At 36.5% G+C, this 20553-nt stretch overlaps 2 protein-coding genes across 5 annotated transcripts in view; one reads left to right on the top strand and one right to left on the bottom strand.

The window, feature by feature from the left end:
- Positions 1-16132, top strand: part of EML6 (EMAP like 6) — a gene marked incomplete at its 5' end in the record, with an annotated part of 120032 nt that extends 103900 nt beyond the window's left edge. Inside the window, 15 exons of the mRNA XM_083359189.1 lie at positions 78-156; positions 911-1040; positions 2078-2176; positions 3150-3170; positions 4375-4548; positions 5649-5857; positions 6247-6404; positions 7223-7337; positions 9200-9388; positions 10634-10806; positions 12403-12565; positions 13082-13185; positions 14006-14159; positions 14331-14431; positions 15772-16132. Coding sequence (XP_083215315.1) covers positions 78-156; positions 911-1040; positions 2078-2176; positions 3150-3170; positions 4375-4548; positions 5649-5857; positions 6247-6404; positions 7223-7337; positions 9200-9388; positions 10634-10806; positions 12403-12565; positions 13082-13185; positions 14006-14159; positions 14331-14431; positions 15772-15796 — 1894 coding nt within the window. The 3' untranslated portion in view covers positions 15797-16132. The remainder of the gene's footprint in view (positions 1-77; positions 157-910; positions 1041-2077; positions 2177-3149; positions 3171-4374; positions 4549-5648; positions 5858-6246; positions 6405-7222; positions 7338-9199; positions 9389-10633; positions 10807-12402; positions 12566-13081; positions 13186-14005; positions 14160-14330; positions 14432-15771) is intronic.
- A 3117-nt stretch (positions 16133-19249) lies between these two features.
- RTN4 (reticulon 4) overlaps positions 19250-20553 on the bottom strand; it is a 42273-nt gene continuing 40969 nt past the window's right edge. For all 4 annotated transcript variants that reach the window (XM_083350707.1, XM_083350704.1, XM_083350705.1 and 1 more), the window contains one exon: positions 19250-20273. In XM_083350707.1, coding sequence (XP_083206833.1) covers positions 20231-20273 — 43 coding nt within the window. In that variant the 3' untranslated portion in view covers positions 19250-20230. The remainder of the gene's footprint in view (positions 20274-20553) is intronic.

The following is a 20553-nucleotide window of genomic DNA, read 5'->3' on the forward strand; positions in this document are numbered from 1 at the left end:
AGGAATGACCCAGAAAAGGCATTTCTTTTCATTCACAGGTGATTGATTATTCATTATTTTGTTATGCTTTTTTTCAGGCCACCAGTCAGCAGAGCTGCTCCTCAACCCGAGAAACTGCAAAAGAATAATATCAACAAAAAAAAGAAAGTGGTTGAGGTCCGGTTAATACTTTGATATTTTAATACTCCCCCTAATATGAGTTTATTTTTAATTTATTTATATCCTGCCTTTGTTATTTTTACAAATAATTCATCTGTTATTTATTGCTCTAGTCTTTACCAATTTTATAGTTTTTAAAACTTTATTAGTTTTAATGCATGTTGGTATGTCAGCAAGCTACCCAAATCTGTTAATTGGCACAGCCTGTTAATACTTGTGTTGCCTAGATTTAATCCCATACCTGGTACATGGGATTAAATGTAGGTATATGCTGTAAAGGTAAATATAGGTAAATTATATAAATATAAGTATATAAGATATAACCAGAATGATACAACCAAGGAACAATTTATTTTCAGAAAAGTAAATTCTGTTGTAAATTAATGTAGCACTGTCATCTAAATAATCAATTTTTTCTGATATCTGTATTGCGATATAAATATGCTTCATAAGGGAATATGTGAAATTAATGCTTTGAAACTTATATCTTTAAACTGGGGTTTTAAATATAGCCTTTGCCTTTCTTTGTTTATTGATTCAAATTACCATGTTCACATTCTACAGTACATATACCTATACATATTTACTGCATCAAAACTGTTTAGAATTTAACTGTTTTTATTAAGCAATTGCATGCCTCATCAGCAAAAATGAATACACTTAGTGTCTATGTCCTTCCCTCCTTCCTTCCTTCCTTCCTTCCTTCCTTCCTTCCTTCCTTCCTTCCTTCCTTCCTTCCTTCTATTTCTAGGAACTGTGCTTAGATCATGTCTTTGGATATCGTGGATTTGATTGCCGCAATAACCTTCATTACCTCAATGATGGTGCTGATATTATTTTCCATACTGCAGCAGCATGCATAATTCAAAATCTCTCAACAGGTAATTAAATTAAATAATAAATATTTCTGCCAATTGTCTTGAATGAAAGCACTGTGTGTATTCCCTTGAATACGTAAAGCACTTGCAAGAATAGCCTTCACTCCTTTCTTCAGCATTGTGTATGTATTTGTAATAGAAGCAAACAGAATGGCCTGCAAGCACCAGGCATCAGCTATGGGATCAGAATAAAAATGAAGAGATACAGGTAGCTCTCAACTTACAACCTTTCATTTAGGGACCATTCAAAGTTACAACAGTGCTGAAAATGGTGACTTACAATGAATCCTCACACTTAAGCCTGTTACAGCATCTCCACAGTTGTGTGATTAAAATTGGGGGATTTGGCATGTATTTATGGTGGCTGCAGTGTCCCAGAGTCACATGATAGTCATTTGCTACCTTCCCAGCCAGCTTCCGATAGGCAAAGTCAATGGGGGAAACCAAATGCATTTAATGACCGTGTGATTCTCTTAACAATTTTGTTTAGCAAAAAAGGTTATAAAATTAGGAATGACTGTGTGATTCTCTTAACAATTTTGTTTAGCAAAAAAGCTTATAAAATTAGTCACCTTACTTAATAATGGAAATTCTGGTCCCAACTGTGGCTGTAATTTGAAGACTATCTGAATATGTTCCTTTTCATCTGCTATCATGTTGGATGATATTATTAATCCATTGTGGTTTAGTATTGTCACATCTCAATGGCAATATCTATCAAGTTGTTTGCCTGAAATCCTGTTATGAATATAGCACAGTCCTGCTTTGGAACTCAATTGTTAAGGAAATAATGGAAGTACAGTATATTGGTGTCTGGCATGAGCAGATGGTTAGCAAAACCTTAAGCAGTTTTTTATTTTAAGAATCTAACACTGTCTTTACATTACATTTCAGCTACTTTGTAGAAATGGGATTTACTATTACCACTCCTAGATGAATTGATTTTGTGAAATAGACTGATCTGAAAATGTACTGTTTTTATAGTTTCTGTTTATTGGATATTTAAAAATGAATCTTTTTTTTTGTTTTGAACTGCACAGGAAGTCAGAGTTTCTACCTGGAACATACAGATGACATCCTCTGCCTAACAGTCAACCAACACCCAAAATATAAAAATATTGTGGCCACCAGCCAGATTGGTAGGTCCATAGTCAGTTTAAGCTAAAAGATTTTAAATAACTTCACTCATTCTCTGTTTGTATGCTGAAATGTGAAATTGGGCAGTGGAACATTTACTAATTTTTCTTCTTGTTGTGGTGTTTAAGTGTTAAGCTATTTTGAATATCTACTTAATTAAAAACACAAGAAACAAATGAAGTAATGTATGAATTTATTATAAATCAATGTAAGGAAATCACATAAAGCAGAAGCATCTACACTGAAATATAGCCTTTTCTAAGGTCTTGGGAAGCATTTTTGCTAAAATTGTTAACAAATTTGAGGAGTGATAATAATATGGGTATAAATTTTGACAATATTAATTTAAGGAGCAGGCTCTGTTTCTAAGCTATTATTCAGGAAAGGCTTTTGTGACGATGCCTATTTGAAACTCTGAGTAGCTCTTAATAAGGTCCCCTATGCTAGATATTTCTCAAATAGTTGTTCTCATTAAACTCTTACAATATATGATACATTTCAGTTAAATAGGAACCCTGGTTGGTATGACCACCATTAAGGGGAGTGCCAATGTTTTCTTTTATTGATTTAATTGATTGATATGTTTAAGTAAAATAATGGAATTGATTACTAAGAAAAGAGGTGATGGGGGGGGAAATCATCCCTATTCTCAAAATAATGTCCTTAATTCTTAAGCAGATAGAAGCGGTAAACACTGTTCCATATGCATCTCCATTGGAATTCTTATTTCTATAATAGGATACAACATCAGCACAAACCTTGCTTTTTTTCCTATTACAAGCATTATATTGGACACCTAATTCAACAATATTTTGCTTGTTTTTTTATATCCATACTCATGTTGTTATTGTTTTTTTAACTTCAATATATTTTTCTGGTGCTGATGTTGAGAACTTCAGCATTAGAAATCTAAACTTATTTCAGCTATTGTTTTTCCCTGATGCTTCCATATTTGTCATATCCCTCATCATGCAGGTAATATGGCAGAATTTCCAGGTAAGGATTTCTCCTTTTTAAGGTCTTGTCAATACAGTTACCATTTTCATGCTCATTTGTTGTATCTGTGTCACTTAGAGATACAAGATGAACATCAACAAATCAACCCTTTCTTTGTGCATTTATCCATAAATATTTCATTTTATTTATTTATTTTATTTATTTATTTTAATTCCATTTATATCCCGCCCTTCTCCGAAGACTCAGGGCGGCTTACAATTTATCATTTCATAGAATCTAATAATTCTGTCTAACCTTAAGTCCCATGCTATTGTTACAATTCTGGACTACCTTTAATGTTTTGTCTATATTTGTGTTAGAATATAGCTAGCCAGATTCCCAGGAGGGGGTGGTGCATTCCAGAGGAGTAAGAGGTAACTCAGTTCAGATAGTTTATCTGAGAAAAAGAGGATGAAGCGAGTTCCTCCATAATAGTCTTAAAATATATGCTTTATGTAAATAATAGGATGCTTCAGTTTGTGAGAATTTTCTCTATAAGTATAGAACAATAAATGACCATGGAGAGTCTTAGTCATCCAGATCATGGTTATCCTAAAGGTGCTATTTCAAAAGACAACTGGACTTTCTTTGTTTTCTCTTGAAGCTATTTCACTTCTCATCCAAGAAGCTTCTTCATTTGTGACTGAATGGTGAGGAATGGAAGGATTTATATTCCTTGTAGTCATCTGGTTGTTAGCACTCTCTCTGAGAGTCATTTAGGCCACATGGAGGTTTATCCGTGCCTTCAGGGTCACCTAAATAGGTGTGGAATTTTCTTGGAATTACTGAAAGAACAGTTATGACACCACCTATTTCCTGTTTACAACACAGTCCTTTCAGCAGTTCCAAGAAGCTTCCACACCCATTTGGATTATTCAGGTGACCCTGAGGATACAGACAAACCATTGACTCCCAGAAAGAGTGCCAACAACCAAGTGACTGCTCAAGGTTGACTCAGCCTTCCATCCTGAAGCTTCTTGGATGAGAAGTGAAATGTCCTCAAGGGAAAACAAAAGAAAGTCCAGTTGCCTTGGGATATGGTACAATAAAGAAACCTACTTGGAGGAATCACCACCTGTCATTGTTGATTTTGGGAGCCTGACAATACTGCATAATTACTTTTTTTTAAGAAAATGTACTTTCATTTGAAGAGTTATAAACTTAAATAATGTTTTCTTAATTCTCCCTCATTAAAAACAATTAGGTACCACACCGTCTATTCACATATGGGATGCAATGACTAAGCAGACTCTCTCTATGCTGCGTTGCTTCCATTCTAAAGGAGTGAACTATGTCAACTTCAGTGCAACTGGCAAACTTCTGGTGTCTCTAGGAGTTGATCAAGAGCATACAATCACAGTATGGAGATGGCAGGATGGTATGTTTCCAATCTTCATTCTTATTAATTTTATATCCAAATTGCACATTAAATACACAGTAGCATAATTGTTGTTTTTTATTAGAAAAAAATATTTCTGTTTTTGTACTTTTCTCTCTGTCTTTTCACTACCTAATGTCAATTAAGGTTTAAGCACATTACATTGATATATACAGTATCTAACTAGCTATATATTTATTTATTTATTTATTTTATTACATTTATATACCGCCCTTTCCCGAAGGACTCAGGGCGGTTTACAGGGTGATTAAAAAACCAAGATACAAAAGTTAAAAACAAATTTTAAAAAAAATATATTTGTCCCTGCATAAATAAAACCCCAGTTAAAATAAGATTAATCCTCAGATCATCAACTATCTGTAAGGAAGATATAGTAACAACAATGATAATACAACCATATCCAGCAGAATATTTAAAAAAAAATAATGTAGCATAAAAGATTGAATACCAAAGAATAAAATCACTCTGCACTTTTTCGGAAACATCACAAAGAAATAAGAATATAAAAAGAATTGTGCTGGATCATATAAAAGGCCAGTGATCCCACAATCCCTTGAGTATTCTTTCCCATTTAGTTGCCCAGGAAATTTATTCATCCATGCACCTTTCAGAATAACAATCTTTTTGAAACTTCTTATAACAAGCATCATAAAGAAAAATACTACAATATACAGTATACACTACATTTGATTTAGCTAAAAAGCAAAAATATATATATTAAATTTCTAGAATCTTCCTCACCCGCCAATGTCTGTGGTAATGACATGATGGGAAAGAGAAGGAAGACTCCTGCTAAGCAGTATTTTCCAGGACTTGTTACCTGCTTCCCTTTATAACATGAGTAGAATAGCCTCTCCCACTTACGTACCAGCAGTTCTGAAGCTGGAATGAATGGAGAACTACCATAACTGGGATGGCAAGTAGCTATTGACAGGACCACTTTTAAAATAGAAGTTCTCCCAATAGCCATGTGCACCCTAAGAATGGGATCCCAAGGCCTACTCTAGACTGATGGCAGATTGCAGTTGTGACCTACTTACGTTTCTGAAACATTAAAATGTCTTCTCTCATTTTGACAGGTGCTAAAATTGCAAGCAGAGGAGGTCACCTAGAGAGGATCTTTGTTGTAGAGTTTCGTCCAGATTCTGATACCCAGTTTGTTTCTGTTGGAGTAAAACACATGAAGTTCTGGACTCTTGCTGGAAGTGCTTTGCTCTATAAAAAAGGAGTAATAGGTTCGTTGGATGATTCCAAAATGCAAACTATGCTTTCAGTGGCATTTGGAGCAGTAAGTAATTTTCATCCTCCTCCTCCTTGTTTTATGTGATTTGTGCAGAGAAAAATTAAACCAATTTCATGAGAAAGGATTTCAGTGGTCAACATGTTGTATTCGGGAGCAAATGTAAATGAACATAAAGAGATAATACGATGTTTTCTTTACAGAATAATGCCAATAAAACCAGTATTCGGTTTTTTAATTCATCCTAGATACAAAGTCTTTATTGCTGGAATATGTCTGTTTCAATACCAAAGTTTGAATAGCAATCACATTAGTTCTGAGGAGCCATCTCTATTTTAAAAACTGGATATGAAGCAAAGAATTGATAATATATCAAAAGGTAGTAAGACCCAATAATTCATAGCATTTACAAAGCAGATTATTGTGGTTTCTTTCAGAATAATCTCACTTTCACCGGTGCCATCAATGGAGATGTTTATGTGTGGAAAGATCACTTTCTAATTCGACTTGTAGCAAAAGCTCACACTGGCCCAGTCTTTACGATGTACACCACTCTTCGCGATGGGCTCATAGTTACTGGAGGGAAAGAGAGACCGTAAGGAATTATAACTCTTTTCTATGTGCAGTTACTTATATAGCTAAGTATCCTTCAGAAGGAAATCCAAATAAGAATAAGGAGTGTGAGGGTTTATGGCAGACTGAAAAAAATATTACTTAAATATCCTTCGCTTCCTGAGCAGTCCAAGTATGCACTGCAAAAAACAGTAGTTGGGCTGAGAAAAAGAATATGTTTGGTAGTTCTATATTGGGTTCTAATTACAATCCAGCTATCTAAAAGCGAATGCTTCTGTAGCCAAATTGGCAACCTCACATGATACAGATTGAACAACTTAGGTCAGCAAAACTAAAAGACCTGAAATGAAACTTCAGACTGACCATTTAGAAAAAGAACTGAAAACAAGATAGGAAGAATAGAATGAAGTGATTGGGGAAAAAACCATAGAAGTATTTATGTATATATTAAAGTTATAGTTATTAGAAGGATATGTGAAGATACATTCCTCTTTTTTCACATTGAGAACTGTTTTGAATGCTCCAGAATAGAAGTGAAAGTTTTCTTTCACAGATGGCTATGTTTAAATTTTTATATTAAAAAATACTGGCATCCATCTATTTGAAACCATCGTTTCCAAGGGCAGTATGCTATATACATCATCTATTTACAGTCAGGCATTTCCACCATACATCATCTGTATTTGCTACCTCCATCTGAAAACACAGAGTAAATTCCCTTACTTACCGCTTGGTATCAGACATCTACGTAGATGTAAGGGAAACTGTATGGTCAATGTATTACAGGATTGTAAAGATTTGAGGAGAATGGAATATTTCTTATTTTTCTTCTATTTTCAGAACTAAAGAAGGAGGGGCTGTAAAACTATGGGATCAAGAGATGAAGCGCTGCCGAGCCTTTCAACTTGAGACCGGACAGATTGTGGAATGTGTACGCTCAGTGTGCCGAGGAAAGGTACCTGAAACACACAAAATGTACTACCTGTTCCTCTCCTTACCAGAGTCTTATGTTAATACTGAGTATTAAATGAATCCAAAGAGTTTGAACAGGTGATTGTCACTTAAAAAGAGGAAGCTGAATAGCTGCAGTGGATAGAGACGATCAGAAATGCAAGAAAGATACTTACAAACACCAATCAAGCAAGGATATTTCAAGAAAAATTTGAAAAATGCAATCTTTTTGTCCCAGTGCTGTCATGTTATCATTTCAATACTATCTTGGTGGAATATCTGGTAATTCTGAGTGCATATTTATGCCCAGTCACCTTCAGGTAGTTGTGTATAAACTCAATATAATATAAAGATATATAAAGACAAATAGCAAGAGAAGAGCATTCATCCTACAGAATCCACATATGCTACCATTTTATTATTATTTTATTTATTTGTATCCCAGTTTTATTATTTTTATCAATAACTCAAGTTGGCAAACCTATCCGACACACCTTCCTCCTACTATTTTCCATCACCATAAATTTGTGAGGTTTGTTGGGCTGAGAGTGAGTGACTGGCCCAAGGTCACTCTTTCATGGCATTTATGGCTAAAGCAGGACTAGAGCTCATGGCCTCCCACTTTTTAGCCTGGTGCCTTAACCCCTAGACCAAACTGACTTTACCATGGTCCCACTACAGATTTGAAATTGCTTTTGAGAAATGCATGCATCACACAGTGGAAAATAGAGAAAGATTACTAAATAAAACAATCATTTTGCATAACGGAAATATAATGTTTGCTGTTCTCACTGATATCGTCCCATGTAATTCCAGAAATTGACGAAGTGAGTGGCCTTTGATATGATTATACCCATATTGCCTGTTAACCACTGACACCAAAGTGTATTCTCTGAATTATGTCCAATATGCTACCCCAATCATAGTTTCCAGGAAGCTTACAGTAAAAAATATAAAAAATATATAATCATATAAACTTAATGTTCCAGATATAACATAAAACCAACAACCTTAACATCACAAGTACTGAAAGAATACTGTATGTAATAGCCCTCATATTGCACAAGCTATTCTTCAAAGTCCTAGTGGAAAAGATACAGTAATGTTATACTCTTTCTAGAATAATAACAATATAGTGATCGTCTTGGCCTTGTGCTGAAACATTCCATAGAGCTGGGGCAGCCCCTGAAAAAAGCCTCTTGTCTGAAAGTATCTTATACAGTAAATCTTCTGTTAATCGCAATAATTCTGTGCAGAGTATGCAGTTTTTTCTAGTCCCACGTTTTGACTGGCATAATGAGGGCAAAACACCACTCCAAAAACTAGCAGGCAGAACCAGGACAATTTTCTATATAGTTACATATAAATGTAATTTCATTACAACTTACTATAATTAATACTCTCCCATTCAGTGATATTAAAATTTGGCAACAGTTTTTAGAAGACTTTTAACCCTCTGGCCATTATCTTATGCATTTTTATTATTATATGTTTCTTTATAAGAGAAAAAAATCTATTGCAGTTATTGCAGTGTAATTCCCATTCCCTTGAGAATTCTGGGAACTATTTTTGAGGAAGAGATTTCACATCATCTTTGAGATAAACTGATCCAATACCATTAGAATTGTATAGGATAAATTTACCTAAGGTTACGTGGTCATAGCATGAGAGGTAAGCAAGAAAAACAATTAAAAATTAAACATTTGTAAATTGTGTCAGAAAATCCAATTCACAGACTGCTGTCCTTGTACTCTTTTGCTTCTTCCTTCCTATTCTCCCCGCTTTTAATTGAACAACAAAAATATTGAACAAAGAATCCTCTGTATGTTGTTTTTCTAATCCAACGTGCCTTTGAAATGTCTACAGGGTAAAATTTTAGTGGGGACCAAAGATGGAGAAATCCTTGAAGTTGGAGAAAAAAATGGTGCATCTAATCTTCTAATTGATAGCCACATGGAAGGAGAAATTTGGGGCCTGGCAACTCATCCATCCAAAGATATCTTTATATCTGCTAGTAATGATGGAACTGCACGGATCTGGGACCTTTGTGATAAAGTAAGAAGTCCTTGTCCAGAGTGCAGAATAAGCTTGCAATCTGTCAGAATTCTTGGCTGCTGCTACACTTTATCACTGCACATTCCCAGAGGATTTTTATATATTCATACTCAGAATATGTTCACTGTAATTATGCTTAGGATTTCAACCTCAATGTCCATTGTATTTCATAGGTTTTTCTGTTTGCGGTGAAATTTATGAAGTGTATAAATTCAAAATAGATCCTCAATATCTATTATTGCAGCTAATAATGATTACTTACACGGTACGTGTAAAAATACTTAAAGCACATTATGAATATTAAAAGCATTTAATTGAACATTATTGACATTAATAAAACATCAATCAAAGTTGATTCTTCCATCAACCATACTTTCAGTATTGAGAAAATTGGATTTGCTGTTTATGAAAAATCATTATTTCCAGTTTTATCTTAGAGGAAAAAACATTACATGTTACTACATTATTCTGGCTCTAGACAACTTACAAAATCTAAAATTCAACTTAAAATTGAATATACTGTAACAATTAAAAACTATCACTATAAAAGACTTCATAGACCATTGTGGGTACCTTAAACAGTAAGAAACAGCCGTTTGAACCTGTGGGAGCAATATGACTTGTCCGCACAGCTGCATTCTGGACCAATTGCAGTTTCCAAATCATCTTGTGTGATCAGTGCATTTGCTACATCTCTGAACTCTAGGAATGGGTGCACCAAATCTATCACTAAAGCTAATAAATGTCTCCTGCTGGCATCAATTTACTATGACTGACCAGTACCAATGCTGGATCCAAAAGGACTCCCAAATTATGAATCTGATCCTGAAGGGGAAATACAACCTTGTCTTAATAAGTCAAATCTCCCAATCATCAAGCCTAGGCTGCAAATTCAGTGGCAATACCATCTCATCCAAAGTGAGTTTCAGTTCTCCCACTGTTAACTCCAAGACACAGGGAGGATCTTAGTTTCATACTCATGCCCAATCCTTTCTAGTTGTTTCAAACATTTACAATATAGCCACTCCCCCTTGCATTTAGCTTCTCTCTCTCTCTCCCTCCCTCCCTCCTTCCCTCCCTCCCTCTCTCTCTCCCTCTCTCTCTCTCTCCCTCTGTGTGTGTGTGTGTGAGAGAGAGAGAGAGAGAGAGTGAGTGCTATGAGACGTTTTAATTCTAAAGCAAAAGAATACAAATTATAAATAATGTGAGCCACTGTAACCAAATACCATCATTTCTGTCCTGCAGAAACTTCTGAATAAAGTTAATCTGGGCCACGCTGCAAGATGTGCTGCCTACAGTCCAGATGGCGAGATGGTTGCTATTGGCATGAAGAATGGAGAGTTTATTATTTTACTTGTCAACAGTCTTAAAGTTTGGGGCAAAAAAAGGGATAGAAAATCTGCTATCCAGGATATCAGGTATTTTAGCAGGCAAAGTAGATAATGCTTGAAAGAGAAAGAGCAGAAGTGTGTCTATTTATTCCATCACTGCTGATGTTCTTGGCTTCGTGCCATTTGATAGTGGCTTGCAGCTTAATGGCTGAAGTGGCTGCACTGAAAATATTCTAGCTGAGATTACATCAGCAAGAAAAGATAACTCACACAGAGAACAAGGTCTTAAGAGTACTTCTCTTCCCCCAGAATTCTAAGCAGTGAGCCAAACTCATCCAACGTGAGCCCGGAGACATATTGTTTGAACTGCATAGCTTTATGATTCTATCTATAAATGGAGGAAGGGAGGGAAATCTTTAGGCAATGTAAAAGATGAAAAAATCCCCATCCTGTCCTTTGCAATAGCAAATCTTGGAACTGCAAAGAACTGTGGAGAAAAGCACAAAGTTGTATACTATCAGGGTTAGGGTTAGGGTTAGGGGGAGGGGGAGGGGGAGGACTGTAAAAAAATAAAACCCTCTCACTTCAGTAGTAGAATTTCAAAATAAGCATATTTTGGGTTGAATAAATAAAAGTTCTAGATTGATAATGGGTATTAAAATTACATTTGGATATTTCCCAGTTATCCTGCCTATGGATAAGAAACATTCTCCTCAGTGTCATTTGTACAGCCCTTTGCTAGTTCCACAAGCTTATGTGAAGCTTTCTGGGCTGTTTGGAACAGCAGTGGTGGGAAAGCCTGCATTAGAACAGAGGCAAAACTACTATTTGGCGGCAAGCGTTGCCCTTTTTATTGTATTTCTTTTTAGCAAAGACTGTAATGGCCTTATGTTTGGAAAGACAAGATTAGACTCTGCAGCCTATGAGAGGGCAGGATTGAGAGATTAACAGTAAAAACAGCAAAACAATTGAATTGCCATGATTTAGTGGTACAATCTTGGGGAGCTCCAAGAAGTGGCAAAAAAAATATTGTGCTGAAAGTCCAGATCCATTGGCACTGACTTCTCACTCATCATGCCTTACTAACCAGAAAGGGGCAGTGGGGTGCAGCTTTTTCTTTTCAGGAACACAGAGATGCTCTTTGACTCTTATCTACTTCTAAAAATTCAGAGCATTACATGAAATGCTTTCAGAATGAACGTACAACTATGGCTCATTTCGTGTAATGGTTAATGATTACCTGAAGAAGTGTTTTCTTCGGTGTGTACCTAAATAGAACTTAAGATACTAAATGAGGCCCTCCTCCAGGCTTCTTCATAAACATGAGGTGATGTGAGCTTCTACACATTGAAGAGCATTTTCTATGGTGGTGCCCCATTAATGGAATGGCTTCCCCATTGAGACTTATACCCATTAGCACCTTCATTTTGGTACCACGTGAAAACCTTTCTATTTTCCCACAATTTTTAATTGACTTTTAACTGTAATTTAATTCTTATGTTTTGCATGACCACTGTGCTACTGCCTATTTATATGGTGTTTTAAATTTGTATTTTATATGATTTTATCAGATATGATTTTATCCAGATTGTATTTTAGTGAATTGCATTTTATTTTTTTAATATCACTGTCATCTCAGAAAGCTCTAGTCTAGAACCTTCTTTTTGTTTTGTTGTTTTCTAGAATCAGCCTGGATAACCAGTTTTTGGCAGTGGGTTCACAAGAACATACTGTCGACTTTTATGACCTCACACAAGGCACCACCTTGAATAGAATTGGCTATTGCAAAGACATCCCAAGTTTTGTCATTCAGATGGATTTTTCAGCAGATGGCAAATACATTCAGGTAAAGTTTTTTCTTTCAGTTAACAAACAACCTTCCTGATCCAAACAAGAATTCATACCTCAGGTCGAGAAGAGCAGGAGGTACACATCTTAAATTTCATAACCCCTTCCTATTCCTCTCGTTTATGATACTGATATTCCAGAACAGTAAGCATCAGGAAGGAAGAACTGGCAGAGACAGAAATGAACTTAAATTGAGATATAAAGAGCCATAACTATTATGTTTAGATTGACTTATAAACTGACTCAGATTTTTAAAATGTCAAATGAGACAAATTTATAGGCTCTGATTTGCTGGAAGTATGAGAAGTAGTTTCATAAATCAAGCATATATATTCTAAATTTGCCATGAATATTTATGAACAGTCTAACACTGTTCAGTTAGACCTTTTAACATTTTATATAATAAAATATGCAAGGAGAACCAAAAATTATCACTCTGGAATGATTTTGGAAGAACTATATACAGTATTTCAGCACTGTCCATATGATCATTTTGATTCATTTCCTTTCTTAGGTATCAACTGGTGCCTACAAACGACAAGTCCATGAGGTGCCACTAGGAAAGCAAGTGACAGATACAGCATTTATTGGAAAGATCACCTGGGCCACCTGGACAAGGTGATGTAGCACAAAGCTCTATTCAAGGAGCATAAACGTACATCATCATATCAGAATTGGGAGAGGCTACTTAGGCCATTCAGTCTGATCATCTGCTTAGGTTGGAATCCAAATGAATCAGTTCCTGACAGATGACTGTCTATCTTCCACTAGAGCACATCCCTTAAAGGGGAGACCACCACCTCTTGAGAGACGAAAAAAAATCATCAGGCAATGACAAGAATGCAGGTTAAGTGAGCAGATAGTGAGAGACTAATCCACTTAGAATAGTGACACTTAGAAAATGCCCCTCTCCTCTTGAATTTGCTACAGGCATTCCATTCCATTCTTTCAACAGTGCCCAAAGTATGTTATTTAAAAATACTTTTTTATATATCCTATACTCCCATATAGGGACGCGGTGGCTCAGTGGGTTAGGACGTTGAGCTTGTCGATCAGAAGGTCGGCAGTTTGGCGGGTCGAATCCCGAGTGCCGCGTAACAGAGTGAGCGCCTGTTACTCGTCCCAGCTTCTGCCAACCTAGCAGTTCGAAAGCACGTAAAAATGCAAGTAGAAAAATAGGGACCACTACGGTGGGAAGGTAACAGCGTTCCGTGCGCCTTTGGCGTCTAGTCATGCCGGCCATATGACCACGGAGATGTCCTCAGACAAGCGCTGGCTCTTTGGCTTTGAAACGGAGATGAGCACCGGCCCCTAGAGTCGGAAACGACTAGCACACATGTGCGGGGGAACCTTTACCTTTACCCTTTACCTTTATACTCCCAAAGACATTTTACTGTCATGTCCTCACTAATTAGTTGATTTTTCTCCTTTGGAGCAGTATCCTTGGGGATGAAGTCATTGGTATTTGGCCCCGAAACGCAGATAAGGCAGATGTCAACTGTGCCTGTGTGACCCATGCTGGCTTGAACATTGTCTCTGGAGATGACTTCGGGCTAGTCAAACTCTTTGATTTTCCATGTACTGAAAAATTTGTAAGTGAGCTTGTTTTGCCTTTTTGGTATATGTTTGTCAGTGTGAAAACCATTTGGTTGATCAGTAGCTGAGATCAACCTGTATCTTCTAGTGGCAAGGAGATATGGCTGGCTATTTGTAAGTGAAGTAACACTGTGTCCAGTGCCAGAAATTGTTTCTTTTCCTGACAGGCCAAACATAAGCGTTACTTTGGTCATTCTGCACACATCACCAACATACGCTTTTCTCATGATGACAAGTATGTTATCAGCACAGGAGGAAATGACTGCAGGTAAGATTTTGCATTGTGTAACATTTAGTTAGTTAAATGGTGTGACTGGAGATTTTGAGCTGAATGGGAGAAAGCCAAGCTCTGGTTCACCTTCATCTGCACCTAACTAAGAAGTCTTAATAATATCATCATGTCATTCTCCTGAGGGCTGTTATGATGCTGAGTTCAGTCATAACTTGAGTTCCTTGAGGGAAAAGTACAAAATCAAAATATAGCCAAATATAAATATAGTTAGAAGTGATTTTAAAAAAGATACACAGATTCTTCTGAATCTTTGCTGTGAAAAGTCTGCAACTTTTTTCTGTTACCTATGGTGGTTCAAAGAAAACCACCGTAGTAAAACCTTTCTGGGTAATGTGTAATGGGTTACAGAGAATATGGGTTGTCAACTGCTTCTGCTGGATTGCTAGCAAGGCAGTATCCCCATATTTTTATTTTCTTCGTGGTTTGTTACCAAATAAAAAGTCTGATTCACTCATCTTTTTGAACAACTACTTACAACTGAGGTCCTTTTTGTACTTTTCAGAAGACTAGTTTGACAACTAAATGACTGCTATAATAGAGCATGGTTAGTTACAGAAGAGCTGAAGCTATTCATCTTTTAGAACACCTCCTCATAGCTTCTGTGAGAAAAAAGAGAACAAATAGGGTGGAAAAAATAATTGAGAGGCATGTATTTTATTCAACCAAGTGAATGGAATACTGCACTGCCCCCAAAATTACAGAATTGAGGCTCACTTGCATCAAGGACCCTGTTATACAGAATCCATCGGGATACATAGCCCATGCACTTGTTTTGGCAGAAGGTGGTTAGTTTTTCCTCTCTGTTCAGTGATCTACATAGAATAGAAGGTTGCACCCACCATGTACAATTTATTTGTAAACCCAAATAAATTAAAGGTATCCCCTCTTTCATTTACCAATTCTTAGTCTATAAAATGGCAGTTTGCTTAATCTGGTTTATTACAGGGGGTCTCCAGATCAAGAATATGTAAAACGCAAGCAATTAATTCCATCTATTTAGAATAGAAAACCTCCATTTACTCCATGTATTTTAGCTTCTCTAGCTGTCTTTTATTAAGCTGCAATAGATGCTTAAAGTTCACTGTAAGGAATTCTGATGGGGGCAGGCACACGCATTTGACATTATATTCATGTCATGGTCTTTGTAAAAATTATCTGTGTGTGGCAGTAGTGGGAAACTAATTCTTGTTAGTTGGCATTTCTTGTTTTAAATGTGGTGAATTATGGGGGTGGATGGGTGGAGAACAAGCTTGCAATACAATTTTAGCCACATCTGTGTTTATTTGTAATAACGTGTTATTTTTCTTCTTCTTCAGTATATTTGTATGGCGATGTCTTTAAAGGTCACAACTCTACTGGATCATTCTTGTCACCACTGCCATTTCAGTGCCAAACAGTAAATGCATGTAGACCGTTCAAGATCTCAGTATGGCTGGGATTACAAACTATTTATTATTTATGAAAGACACAATTAGACTATGTAATATATCCCAATATATGCAACCATGGGGAAATCAAATATTACATAATTTGGTACTGACTTTAATTATTCTAATATATACTAAAAACTCTCTTGCCAAATTAAATATTCAGGAATACAATGCCAAGATCAGGGTCTCAAACTCAAATTGTCACAAGTGCCACGTGAGTCTTAGGCTGACGGCCACAAGACTAAAAACTTTCTGTGCATGAATTAAGTCCAAAATGAAAAGTATCACATATGTCATATAACATAAATATAATGTGCTTTTAAATCAAACTTTATTACAAAGCAAAGTTACTTGCAAGACAGCTATTTTAAGAACAGTATCAGCTAGGGCTAGCCCCATCCCACTAAAGGCTTAAGGTTTAAAGGTTTCCCCTGTCCAGTCATGACTGACTCAAAGGGGCGATGCTCATCTTTGCTGAGGGAGCCTGCATTGCATGAGAGACACTTTCCTCATCATGTGGCCAGCATGAAAATACTGAACGCAGTAACGTTTGTGCTGAAGCAGTACCTATTTACCTATTTATGTACTCTCATTTGCATGCTTTCAAACTACTAGGCTGGCAGGAGTTGGGGTGACGGGAGCTCATCCCATTGTGCGGCACTCGGGTCTCAAACTGTCAGCTTTCCAGCTGATAAGCCCAGTGTCTTAATCCCTGAGCCGTCATGCCCCCTCCCATCAAGAGCAGCCAAAATTCTTCTTTTCTTTTTATTGAGCAGGCTTCTCTTTCTTTCAACTTTTCTTCATTCACCACCACTTTTGTCCTATTGCCTGTTTGTCTTTCAACTGGCCAAACTCTCCTCCACTTGTTGGTTGATGCCTTGCTTGGCATAGGAACTCTCACAGCAAGGCAGCCAGCCCAGGCCCCCTTCTCCAACCTTCTCCATTCCAGCCCCCTGGAGATCTCAGTGCTGCCTCAGACCATGTGTTCTTGGAGCCGGTGCTGCCAGTGTAATAGGCATTGGAGCACGGATTGCACAGCCCAACCAACCAGGCTCAGTTGTTGCCAAGAAAACTATAAGGTTGGTTTGAAATGAGTCGTTTTGGTGCCTGCATACCCATCTGTACATAGGTCCCTGACCTCGGGTTGCAAGGTCTTAAGTAATGGGACACACCGAATTATTTCAAGAGCCATGGATTTGGGACCCCTGACTCAGTCTATTGTAGAGATAAGGCTTCAGCAGTCTTAAAAAATGAGAGTTCAGTGTGAAAATAGGGAAGACAAGCTTTCTTATTTCTTAAACTTGTTCTGTCATTCCTAAAGCATATTAGAGACAGGATACATTATGATAAAGCAGGCTTTGGTTTGTGGCTAATGTTTTTTTAAAAAATGAATTAATTAGCAATGCTTTCTCCCCTCTTCCATTAAGTGTATTAGATGGAATTCTTTTTGCCATTTTTCTACAAAGTGCCTTTTGAAAACTTTTCAGATACTGCAGGATATAACATCGTCTCCTGCCATTGCCTACTTTCTGCTCATGGTGCTAAAATCTACAGACGAGGGCTGACAAAGTCAACTTTTTCCCCTAAATGTCACCATGTTCGTTTTTTTATTTATTTTTACTAAATTTCAGCCTTCTCTCTTAATATCAACAGCAAAGAGTAAAGGTACAAGGCAGAAATTAAAAATAACGGTCAAGTCAGTTTGACACTCCATTTGGAAATTAGGACTTCAGAGAAGTGATAGAATGAAATGAAAAATGAATAAATACCCTTCCTTTCCTTCCCATTAGGTACATTTTTCAAAACCTTTTATCCAGCCAAGCAATAGCCAAGATGGCATTTTAACTTCAAGGGGGGGAAAAAATCCTTCATGAAGTGGTTCAGGGGCATGTTTTTCTTACAGTCCAGTGATAAATTGGCAACCATACACCTCTGTGGTGGTAGGGGACCATATAACTGTGGAACTTGAGGAGCTTATTGAAATTGCTGAAGCCTGCAGTTTTTCACTAGCTAATGATCAGGATACTTTTAATTTCAATATCATAGGCAACCTGCCTCACACTTGAATGCAACTACTGACGGTAGGCAGGAATGTACTATTGAGTTTATATCCTGCTTGTGGTTCTCAAAGACCATGGGAAATAGATGCTGGACTAAGATGGCTTTTGATCTTGTCCAGTACAACTTAGTTAACTCATGCAGTAAAACAATCCTAGATTCAGTTCTTTGTAGCATTAGTTTATTGCACAATAGTCTGCATTGAAGGTTAAAGGAATCGGATTGAAGATACTGATTAAAATGTTATTTAAAAGGGAACAAATTCATTGTAGAACTGATAAAAAGGGGAAAGGGGGCATGTTTCTGGTGTAATAATCTCAATGTATACAACACAAAAGTGCTTCTGTAAATTTAATGGACTGCTTGTGCGTGTGTGTGTTATTTGATTAATGCAATATGTTAAATGCCTTATACTCCTTTATTTCATACATATGTCTTATGCAGTCTTATTTCTTTGTTCTTCATAAGGAAAGTTTCCAGTTTTAGCCAGTGTAACCATAGCCATCTGGTGATGTCAGGTGGTCACCTTGTTTGCCTCTGTTGGCCTTTCATATGGAGTGCATCTTGAATCTGTAACAGAATGAGCTGTTGTAGTCAAATTGTGCAAGAATATTGAAGATAATATATGTGTGTGTGGAAGAAATTTTGTTTATGCTTAAATTAGATGCTGTATTATAATGTAAATTAAAATAGTACTGCATGAATTTATTTTTGAAATGATTCAGTAAAAGCTTTATTTGAAAACTGATGCCACATATTCTTTGGGAACATCCAGCATACTGGAAAGAACAGTATACTTCTTGCGGAAAAGAGCAAAATATTAGTGGTTGACTTGTTCCAGGGAAAAGCTTTTAAAATACCTTAATATTTTACCATTTTCCTTAGAATTGTTATTTAAAAAACCAGCATGACAGTAATATTAGATACATATTAATATAGTTGAATAAGTTCCCCAAATGGATAAAATTGCATCATGTAAAACTACACTTAGTTTGCTGCTTCATTTTGGTTGGGATACTACATTTGGTGTGTCATACTAAAATTTACGGTATACATAGCAAAATCCATTAAGAATTAAGGTGGTATTAAACTAGACTGTAACTATGGCTTAAACTAGAAAATCAAGCAGTAATGTGTGTATGCATGTCAATCACGTCAACAAAATTCCTAATGTTGGGTATAAATCACAACCATTTTTAGTGATAATTGTTCATACGCTGAGTTGTGAAGCATGATGATAAACCATGTTAAGTGCAATCACATTTACACATCATATGAGTCCATACACTTTATTGATTACTCAAAATTTTCTTTTTACATTTCACAATGCATCCCACAAACGTAGTTCAATACAGCTTAAACCCCCACATGTATTTGAAATATCCAAATGGCATTTGCAGCATCGGGGTACAATCCACTGACCCATGCACAGATGCTGAGGATTCCAAGCACAATGGAAAACAAGCATGCTGGGGGTTCCTTGTTCTGCCTGTAAGGATCTGAGGATCACACCATCAGAAATTCATTCCACAGATTCAAAGTTTGAGAACTGTAAACTTGTTTACTTAAAATAGACTATAGGAGTTTGTGCAGCAAAGGATATGGCAGAAACTGTAATGTGCAGAGTTGGTTTTATTTAATAGGTACTAGTTTTCAGAATTTAAGCTTATATATTAAGGAGCTCAAAAAAACTTCATTTATCTAGTATTTCAACCACTATGGAGGAGCTGGACATCCTAAGCAGCTGTGACACACTATATATTTTATTTTATATTGGCAATTGATAAAATAGTAGAATTAAAAGCACAGTACAGCTAAACTTGATACCAAAAAGGCAAGACATTTCAAGCTTGCATTAATGGCATATTCTAAACATTTCATTTTAGAAAATCTGCAATCAATCAACACAAACCAGAGACAGTGCTAAAGGAAATGTTTTCCATACACTAACCCCTCTTGAAACACGACAAGACTATCTTGGCCAAAGCATAAAATGTACAGCTCTCCAACTCGTTATGTTAACCTGTGCTGCATATGGGAGAAGCAAACAGGATTAGATCTAAATCCATATGTAGCAGCTTACAATACTTAGGATGGACATACACAGCAGTCAAGAACAGGTTATTTTCCTCCCTCTGAAACACTGTTCCTAATAATAAAGATCTGTGAAACTGCACTGCAGTGTCAAGGCTTGCTATTCCCTGACCCTCCCTATGTAATCCAAATGAATATGCCCCCCATCCCCATTTAAAAGATGATTTGTTTTAATAAAAGTTGCTTCTTGATTTCATTCAGTCTTGCGCTTCAGTCCAGGAATTTTAGCTTGAACCCTGTAGGGAAAAAACCCAGAGTTCAAAAAAAGTCACACCTTGTTTTCCAAACAACTGTACAAGAAAATCCAACTGCTTACAATCTAATGCATTAATTATCCCCTTAACAACACTTCAAAGTGCTTTACATGTCAAAGAAGTATTCTGTTGGCATCTCTTGTTCCCAACTTAGTGACTGCAAAGAAAATGGATCCAGGCAGATCATGTGATCATAGTCACGACTATATATGAATATACTTACTATTTTATAGTCTTGTCTAAGGCTATCAATTACTTTGGA

This window comes from Vipera ursinii (assembly GCF_947247035.1).
Source record: "Vipera ursinii genome assembly, chromosome: 1".
In the NCBI taxonomy this organism is placed as follows: domain Eukaryota; kingdom Metazoa; phylum Chordata; class Lepidosauria; order Squamata; family Viperidae; genus Vipera; species Vipera ursinii.